The sequence below is a fragment of the Opisthorchis viverrini genome (genome assembly GCF_000715545.1).
Source record: "Opisthorchis viverrini unplaced genomic scaffold opera_v5_335, whole genome shotgun sequence".
In the NCBI taxonomy this organism is placed as follows: domain Eukaryota; kingdom Metazoa; phylum Platyhelminthes; class Trematoda; order Opisthorchiida; family Opisthorchiidae; genus Opisthorchis; species Opisthorchis viverrini.
The window spans coordinates 44,323-54,565 of record NW_008751990.1 but is presented as its reverse complement, the minus strand read 5'-3'; the positions used below and the strand labels follow the sequence as shown (position 1 = coordinate 54,565).

At 44.8% G+C, this 10,243-nt stretch overlaps 1 protein-coding gene across 1 annotated transcript in view; it reads right to left on the bottom strand.

The window, feature by feature from the left end:
* Nucleotides 1-2,979: 2,979 nt before the first annotated feature.
* T265_10076 (hypothetical protein) overlaps nucleotides 2,980-10,243 on the bottom strand; it is a gene marked incomplete at both ends in the record, with an annotated part of 51,061 nt that continues 43,797 nt past the window's right edge. Inside the window, 6 exons of the mRNA XM_009176344.1 lie at nucleotides 2,980-3,885; nucleotides 5,232-5,945; nucleotides 6,682-6,735; nucleotides 8,035-8,282; nucleotides 8,490-8,956; nucleotides 9,142-9,488. Of these exons, the coding sequence (XP_009174608.1) occupies nucleotides 3,404-3,885; nucleotides 5,232-5,945; nucleotides 6,682-6,735; nucleotides 8,035-8,282; nucleotides 8,490-8,956; nucleotides 9,142-9,488 (2,312 nt within the window). The remainder of the gene's footprint in view (nucleotides 3,886-5,231; nucleotides 5,946-6,681; nucleotides 6,736-8,034; nucleotides 8,283-8,489; nucleotides 8,957-9,141; nucleotides 9,489-10,243) is intronic.

Genomic DNA, 10,243 nt, shown 5'->3' with positions numbered 1-10,243 from the left:
CTCCAGAATCGCTGTTTTGGTTTCCGATTTTCCGCAACATGCACTTTCGTATCACGTGCCAGGCAGCACCACTCCGTGTTGAACTTCCCCCGTTGTGTTGTTACCGGCATATTCGAATTGTAACGGTTCGGTATTAGTTCAATTTGGTGTGTTCTATAAGAGGTGGAAATACCGTAATAACCGTGGTTTTCCGCCCCTTTAATGTCCGAAGCGATTAGATCGTGCCAGTTTAGACATGATCTACACTGTGTTGGATAACGACCATTATTTGCGAGACTGTTTCGCACAGCACCCAAAAGTGGCGACAGTCTTGCCTTTATCACGGGTGTGCCATTATGATCACAAGATACGGTATGCCACCCACCAGTTGGTAATAAATATTATTATTATTATCATCATCAAAACTCGGACCACCATGTACCGACTCCTGCGAATGCGGTACGGTGCTAGCACAACTCATTTGAGGGCACTCAGATTTACGAGCCCGAAAATTGCATTGAGTATTCAGCTTGGCGCAAAAACGCCCATCACAACCTAGTCCGGTTTGCATCCAACTATTCTGGTATGGAAACGGCGGTTGCGCATCAGAGGGATGTCTGATTAAGTATATTTATGTTTCCTTTAAAGCACCTGCCGGTCCAAGTATCAACAATTCTTTAACCCTGTTAATAACAGACCCTCCAACAGCATGCTAAACTGGGTGTAGATACGTAAACTGAGGAGTGCAAGCGATACATCACCCAAAGACCTGCTTTGATCAGCAAGATAATCACCGGTAGAAACGGGTTATTCATTGCTATTGGAATAGTTAACCAATCAATGAGACATAACTTTAAGACCAATCCTCAACTGGTGTCCAGCTACCATTGAGCCTTGAGTGGCTTGATGAAATCAGAAAGCTTGAGAAATGGAAGAGACCAATACGACAGGGAATGCACGGAATTTTTTCCAGCTATTTCGCGAAACAGGACCTAAAGGAACTTCCGTGTGTTAGTCAAAGATGACAGTGGGAGCCCAACACACAATAAAGATCAGTGTCTAGATTGCTCATTTATTTGAAGCACTCATCTCGAGCGGTGACCTATGTGTGACTTCCATTTCAATCGATGCGGGAATAACATGCCTCAGCCTTGGCGTGCCATCGGGCTACTGAACCAGACGAGGATCCCTCAGGGTTTTTCAAATGCAGAGGAGGACCTGTGTTTCGTACGTAGTTAGGAACAAGAACGTGTTCCAGACAATTGAAGCCAGTAAATGGTCGCACCGATGTTCAAGAAGAAATACCCGGACTGACGAAATAACCGTACGCCCATAAGTCACACGCCTATCACTACCCGGCTACTAACCTCCCCTACGCTGCACCATTTGTCAGCAGCGAGGTGCTAGCCTGAAAGCATAAAGTAGTAGGGTGACCTGGAAGGGCGAGCATTGATTATATTTTTACATTATATCAAGTACATGAGCAGTGCTACATACCGGCATGTAACAGTCGCGGTTTCCCTAGACTTTAAAGGAGCCCCCGATTATAAATAACCATGACCAATCAGGTATGCCCGTAAAGGTTGTTAAAACATTCCTCGGACCCTTTCTCTTTATAAGTCCGGTCGGACTGGGGTGTGCAGTGCGTTATCCAGAAGCAGCATGACTAGTGGAGTTGGTCAGGGTTGTAACCTCTCCTGTCCTGTCTAACTTTGTCATCGACGTCCTCGTGAAGTGCACATTACAAGAGATCATGAACTCAGGTATCGAAATATCCGGACAGAGATTCTGAGCTTAGACTATGCGGACGATAGCACTTTGTTCTTTGGCGATTACTAGTTTGCACTAAAACAGAAAGTCATAATCGGTCCCATGTTTCGCATGCGGTTTTCATCCTCAAATTCCTCGCTTTTTTGTTCGCTGAAACTTCAAAATGAAAAACCTGATTTATCGCAAGACCCGTGTATCCTGTCAGCTACAAGACCCATGATCATGCTGCGACGGATGAAGTTGATGCGCGACAATCAAGGAGTAATCAGAATCCACCAACTTAAGCCATTCACACCTCCAAAACAGAATTTTCCCGAAGCTTAAGGAGCATATACACAAGGTGACTGCGAGACCGGTCTTGCTCTATGATCGTGAAGCTTGGTTCTTCGATCCTGGGCACTTTCAAAGGTTTGGCCACTAATGTCTTCGTAGCATAAAATCGGTCAGCTCGTTGCAGTGAGTGCGCAACAAGGTGCTAAACAAACGATTACTTGGTAACGGATTCTTATCTTTAGAGTGGTATAGCACACTCATTAGGTTGGTATATACCGAAGGATGCGTTGTTTTCAGTGCCAGACGACTGCTGACGAAAGGCTTGTAGGAGACAGGCAACGTGAAATAAAATTGGTTACCGTCAAACTGAGTGCTGTGGGAAATACACGCCTTCCCGGCTCATTCTGTTATCAAGACTAAACAGACCACAACAGGAGACGCTTTTGTAAAATCTCTGCCTGTTATTCAGCCCATACCACTGACGCTTTTCAAATTCATGCCATCGAAGCAGACAAAAGACTTGTGCTGACTTTGTTAACGGAGATCCCCCGTTCATAGAACAATCAAAATATCAAATCTCCTCACTTCGCAATGGTTTTCATTGGCTCATGGGCCCAAACATAAGCGTTCGCCAAGTTTTGTTGGGAATTCTAAGGCCGACCGACTTGCCTCATGCAGAGTAATTCCCAGGATACTTTAGAGAAATACATACATTTGTAAACTAATCTGGTTCTGCGAAAGACTCAACTGGAACCCAGCTGAATCTCTCGTTTGTGATGTTTCCAAGCAACTGGATGTGTTGCAACAGGCCGCCTCATGTTTCAGTCGCTACGATATTCGAGATATCGCGATACATGTATATTTGTAATGTACTACTCATAAGGTTATTGAAAAGTCGTCGATAGCCTACGGCCGGTTCCGCCCTCTCTTGGGGCTCATCAGCAGTCCCCGAGTTCCTGTCAACCTTGTGTTCTACTTGAAACCACTACTTTGTTGATTCTGATGGTTCAGTGCCTTATAATATGTAGTATTTGTGGACAGTGGTTGCCGCTTCAGGCAATCAAGGCTTGAGTAAGAAAATGATGACGAACGCCAGGATAGAAAAACGCATGGATGGCGACGGACTTGACATTATAGCGATGCAACAGCTTAATGGGAAAATGGGGAAGTACGAATAGAGCAACATAAGTGGTTTTGGTAAACAGGTAGGAAGTTTAAAGATCCATGGATCGACAACGTGATTCTAGCCAACATTGGCCAGTATTTACAGCAGCAGGAAAACAAAATCATGAGAAAATTCGTCGATTGATTTTGAGTCAAAAAAGGTGGAATAAAAACAAACAAAAATAGACAGGACTCTACATGAATATGGAGGGAAAGGTCAAGGTTCATCGATATTGAAAGTAGGCCGGGAAGAATCGGGTACCGATGACTGTTCCACGGATTCCTTTTGAGTAGTAAGTTTCGAGGGAGACGGGACAGATTCCTCAAGAGTAGAAATTTGTTCAATATCTCGAGCAGCTAGCTCTAGACTACCACGAAGAAGTACAGAAGTCGCGTTGTCGAGGTGATCCATCACCCCTCGCTGAAGCCACTTGGGGATAGTGACGCGTGCTTTGCGAAAACCTACGCTTTCCAACAGGCGATCAAAGGCTGGAACACCAATGTTTGACGCCAAAAGCCAACGACAAACAGGGCTCAAAGACCAGTGAACAATTTCATACGAGCGTGCATCTTGCACCAATGGTGAGCTGGTGGTTGACAGCGCACGAAGTCGGTTTGTCAATTCTGTTTTCGATGCTGCGATTGCGCGGTCAATGAAACTACCAGGGCCGATAGTAGGTGGGGGTGCAACGGTGGTCACTGGAATAGGGGTTCAAACCGAAGAGAGTACACATATGATCAGTAGACGAAACACATTGCCAAAATATACACAGGAATTCTAGAGACAAACATTCTGTCGTTGACTGGAAGTTGTTCAAACAGAAACCGTTTGAGTGACATATTTCAAAAGGTTATCAGGAAGTCCTACGAATTACTCACTCAGTATCGTTAGCAGGGGACAACAACGACCTCACTAAAACATGGTGAGAGTGTCCCCCGAATTTTACTTGTAGGTGCAGGTTGCCAACAGTTTGCTAATCCTAAAACGAATGCGAACGAAACGCAATTTCGGGCGCACATCACATTGCACTGATCCAGAAAGAAGGTAAACATCTTTAACAAGGGAACCGTGAAACGTGTGATTCCAAGGATTTATGATAAGTTCAATGTTATAGAAGTCCCTAAGTGATTCCTGGTGAAAGAAAGAGGGGCCTTCGCTGCGGAGTTATTCATTAGAAAATGCCAACTGACCGGTTACAGACCACTGGGCAGAGAAGCAAAACTCTCATTTGCACCTTATTTACAAAAACTGGATACTCATCTTCTCCTGAATGCGTCTTCTTGAATTTTGCTGGATATTCATTGACTCCAATCATTCATCGGTCAAATCCAAGTAAATGTTACAAAGCGACTCCACAAATTCCTCAACAAATCTCCTCTTTTCAAGAGACGCAAAGCGAAATTCCACGAACACATACTACTCGCATGCCTCCCCATCAGTAGTATCACTGTTACACTGGTAGGGTAATGCCGATTGTGACTAGATTTTCAGGTTCGAATTTCGTAGCTTCTGCTACACTTAAATGACATCTGAAAAACACGTGCTGGTTGCATAACTTTCTCATGAAACACTCAGCATGGTTTCTTTTCTTACTTTCATATCCGCTTGGATTTTGTTGGAAAAACCTGAGCGATGTCCCTTAAAAAAAGATAAAGATAAAGCGTTCAGCTGTAGCACCCTTCCGGTGCCTAGCTGCCATGCCACCCGAAGGAAGCACGAGGGCTGGGATACTGCCAGGTTGCCCAAGCCTAGACAGGGGAAGTCGAGTGGCGGAGTTCGGATTCGAACCGCGGACCTTCAGGTTAGTAATCCGCGCTCTAACCACTTCGGCCATCTCGCCCCCTTAGGGTCCCTTAGGGTCACAGTGACCTTAATTTTTTCTGATTTTCATCAGATTGAGTGAATATGAATTGAATAAGGACATGAAGGCGATGAACAGTAGAATTGACATAAAACCAGTGAATGAAAGTGATTAAGCTCGACTAATGATTGCAAACAAGAAAACGGGATGTGTTCGACCGACGAAATGAAACTTATGACTCACATTCGTAGTCTTGGAGACGCTCGTTCAGGTAGGAACTAATCAGCGTTGGAAGCCAGGGAACATCAATAAGACCCAGTTGAACAAAACCATGGAAGTCAGTTTGGAAGCTAATTTTTACAGTGGGTGCAAACCCTGTCGATCTCGAAGTGGAACTCTCTGTAGACACCTTCTCAGCTTTGTTCTGGTACCTTGAAGTTGAGTCTGAGTTCGATCCGGTCCGATACCTATAGATCCAACTTTTAGCACCTTTGGAAACTGGTGCAACGGGCTTGGTAGTAGCGCTCGGCACTTCACCAGAAGGATCAGGTGGTGATTCCGTGACGACTTCAACCTTCACAGGGGGAAGACTGGATAAGGTAGGCTGAACCATTGTTTGTCTTTGATCTGTGGTAATTCGTAAAGAGATGGAAGGCAGAACAAAGAGTATTTCACCTTCAGTTGGTGGCCGCAACGGGTTAGGCCGTGGAGGTTGAGCAGGAGACCGCTCGTTTGAGACGTGGAGCTGTCGGCCAACAGTAGAGTCGGTAGTAGATGGCGCAGGAGCCAAGTGCTGTGGGGAACCAATCAGGCCTGTCCATGTAGGAACGGATGCACTGGATCGCAACTCAGCCGCTTCAAGAGTTAAATTTTTCTCTGGTGTTTGAGGGGACTGGGTAAACATATGCGGTCCAGTAGCCGGGATTGGTGGAGGAAACTGCACAGGAAACTGGGAGACTGGTATAAAGAAAAGACGACTGATCAGAAAGGACGCTTTAGCTGGTTCGCTCATCTATGGGACCTGTTTGAAAAGCATTAAGATCTTGATTACAACCTAGTGTATTTCATATCACGGCTAAAAGGCAGCAATGAAGGTCGAGTCTTGTTTGAGCAATAAGTCATATCGACATCAGTCTGTTACCAAAGTGACACGAGAGGCTAGGAGAGAGACATTGGTCATTACCTGTGATAAGAAAGCTGAGATGAGATTCAGTTATGCGGAGGATTGCTCTCCGGTGGTGGCACACCTAACCGGTGAGTCGAAACTAAACATCCTCATCTTAATCACTAGAATCAAAGAAAGTGTAATCCGCTATTTACGTCGTTTATCCTCGAAATTCTGACAGACTGATGCGTTTAACATAAGGAAATACTAACCCGAGGTACACTTCTAACTTACGCCTCATGATGTGTGTACAAGGCGAATAAGTGGAGACAGCGATTGAGGAAATTCACGGGGCAATAAAGGCGCTAGACTGCACGAGGTGAGTAGTTAGACAAGAGACGGATAATGGACTGATTACACGCAATGGAGAACCTACAAGCCGCGTGTGCCAGAGGGAGGATTTTCGATAGAACAAAATATGAATTTCATGCGAAGCTAACAACCGCCAACCGGTGCTACGTAAAAGGATAGTCATGTAATTGAGAAAAGATCGATAGATGATGAAACGGAATGAATAAATAGACTCACGTTGCACAACACCACGTACACTGTTCGGATCAGTACTTCGAACAAAACTGACAACTAAAAAAAAACAGAAAAAAACAGCGTCCTGAATTGACAACTCAGTTGTCTATTATCAGTGGTTCGATCAGAGGCAAACAGCTCATCCATTTGTCAGTTAACATACCTGTTACTGAATTCCTGGGGATTCTCATCGAGTTGGCTGCCAATCCCTACTTGGCTTTGATGACCACATGAATCCACTCTCGCTAGATTTAACAAGGATTTGTTCGACAGCTCCTAATGCCACGCGTTGGTTAGCAGTGATAATTTTTGTTATACCGTTCTCAATTGGCTTTCCCTTTCCTCCCGGCTTACCCCCCCCCCCAGAAAAACTAAATGCTACTTATCAGAGCCCACTGATTTAAGTAGTGTGCTCTATTCCAAGTGTTCATCTAATACACTCCGAATGGTGCGGTCAATATAGCACTTAGATAGAGGGAATGTTAAAATATTCAGAACAGCAGAATTACGACTAGTTTAGTCTGTAGCCCCATAAACAGTTAGTCCGGTTACACTCATCATCACTTTCAGATAAACAACCAGACCGGAGAACACTGCTGTCCCACAACAGTGCAATCAAATCAGTAATGTTCTCAAATGTTGCAAAAGGTCTGATGGTAGTCTGTGACCAGTTATCAGAGCCCACTGATTTAAGTAGTGTGCTCTATTCCAAGTGTTCATCTAATACACTCCGAATGGTGCGGTCAATATAGCACTTAGATAGAGGGAATGTTAAAATATTCAGAACAGCAGAATTACGACTAGTTTAGTCTGTAGCCCCATAAACAGTTAGTCCGGTTACACTCATCATCACTTTCAGATAAACAACCAGACCGGAGAACACTGCTGTCCCACAACAGTGCAATCAAATCAGTAATGTTCTCAAATGTTGCAAAAGGTCTGATGGTAGTCTGTGACCAGTACTCGACGAGCTTGCTCCATCGACTCCTCAAATAGAGTTGAAAATCACCTGTTGTAGTCTTTAGCTCGCATACGGTTAAAACAGATCATTGGCAACGTACCAGAATTATTCAAAGTAGTTAAACCATCGTTACCGACTGACATCAGAAGGGCAGTGTTACTCTGAGTACGTATTCGATTGCTTAGAAGCACACATACCATTTTTAGAGTACCGGAGTACATAGTATACCACTAAAAGACGGTCTGTCCCATCGAGTTCAAAAAGCTCATCAAAACTCACTTTCAGAAACGCAAGAACATCAGTACAGAGAGCCATTTATAACGGTGGTTGTGTCACCGTGTCCGAGATAAGAAACACGGGGCTCAGGCAACTGCGTGTAGATGAAATGCACAAACCTGTATTATCAGCGCCATGGAAAGTGAATTCCATCCATTCTGAAATCGTTAGAACCGGAGGGTTCCGTGTTGTGGGTTGACTGCCACGCCGAACTCGTAACACGTAGGCCATCTGAGGTTGGAACTCTGGATGAGAGCCCAAGTCAAAACTGAGTACTTGTCGAACATTCACCCAACCATCTTGTTCACTCGGGTCAGTAGGAGAAACATCTTGGACAGGGGGCTCTCGCTGTGCTTCTGTTTCGAAACTAGCAATCAGAAAACGACAGAGAAAGAGCGAAACGCTCTAATGATGCGCCCAAATGAGACAAGCATTGAGAATGACTTGATTGATTTAGTGGTTCACACACGCACAATCCACTATAGTTTGCCAACATGAATAAAGCAAAAATGGGATAACTGAGCAAAATCAAGAATAACTGGATTGATTTCACCACAAGCAACAAAAAACTCACCAAGCTGTCGGATACTGAATATTGAAAATGGCCCAATCCGGGGCTGAACGGAAGCTCCCTGCAAAGCACGCTAAACCGAGAGACCGTCCGGACAATTGCATTGATCCACCCAGAACTGGATACGTTTGATCCAAACTAGACATGAGTTGATTGAAGATCTGAACCTGATCAGCCGATTTCGAGTCGGGGCTCGCAGAGATTTGTTCTCGTATGTAGATTTTCAAAGATGAATAGAGCAGGCGCTGCCAGTGGCGTTGTAGAAGCCTGTCAACAAGTGCATTCTCTTCTTGATCTAACTGACCTTGTCCGGGTGCACTTGGGCCTCGAGGAAACTGGGAGAACAATTCGAACGTCCCACTTTGGCCAATAAGGGACAAACGTCCTTCGCGTACTTGCTCCTCAAAATATTCACGAACTTTGCTAATCGACCGAAGCAAATCCGGCGTAGTAGTGCGCACTATAGCCGTCTAAGAAAATAGAAAAGTGCTTTCCTCAAAATATCACGAACTTTGCTAATCGACCGAACCAAACAAAGCGTAGTAGTGCGCACTATAGCCGTCTAAGAAAATAGAAAAGTGCTTTATAACCTTGAGCCAGTACCGAGATGGGTGAGTAGGTAACCATCAGAACACTCGGTACGGCTAAACATTACCTGTGCTTGGTCCCAGTTTACTTCCCCAACTACTCGAATATACACTGGAGGGGCACCAACATCAGGTTCCGTTGAAACCTGTTCTTCCAGAAACGTAGAACGCACAGATGGAACACGAGCGGCTTGGAAATTCCCCCCAATAGAGCCAGTTAGCGTAGCCAGTTTGCATTCAACAAACTTTTTGGCAGCATCCTTCAATTTCCACTCGTCCTGCAGTTTCAAACTGAGCGCATTGACACGCATAAGCAGAATGTTAGTATTCATGTACTCAATACGGAGCTGAAAACCGCCGATACGCGATTCTAAACTGTGCTGAGGATCACGTGTTGGGTTGTCATCACTCCGAACTGTTGATGGGACAACAGAAAAACGGTTAGCGAACCGGGCATTCGGGGTCGGATTAAAATGCATCTAAATCACCGACCAATCGCATCGAGTAATAGTTTCGAATCTAGTAGAGGGCTAAAGTGTGCTCTCAAAATCCTATTGATTCTACTAAGTTACGTTACTTAGTGTAGTTAGAAGACACGTGCTCCTAGGAGTTTGTTCATCCAAAATAAAGCCCAACATTTAAGACAGCTAAAAAATCAACTGCGTCGCCAGACCACTAGGATATGTGGCAATCGATTTGCTCGTCTTATAGGAATCCCTACAAAGACCGGCTGATCAGACCGGTGTCTAAACGAATGTGTCTGAACCCGTTTCATTTCAGCTGGTGAAAGGTTAGGAGCAGATGGGGAGTCAACAATCTGACTTAAGCGCACCAAGTAGACTCATGACACCAGGTGGGCACTCTCAGTACTCGAAAAGTTTCCTACGAAGTCAGCGTAAAACGAATGAGGATGGCAAGCATCCGGATGCCGAAGAGTGTGAACACTTTTGCCATTCGAATCCATAAGTCAGAGCTTCGTGCCACTTATATTCCGGTCCAGCCACAACGGCAGAGACTTCATGTGCCAAAAGCCAGCACTAGTGCAATGGAACATACTTCGTGTTCAACACATGACCCACACACTACCATTCAATCACTTATTCATTCCCGTGCTAGTTATTTGACTCACGTGCCGCTTTTTTACCCATTGTTCTTACTGCTCTGCTCTGT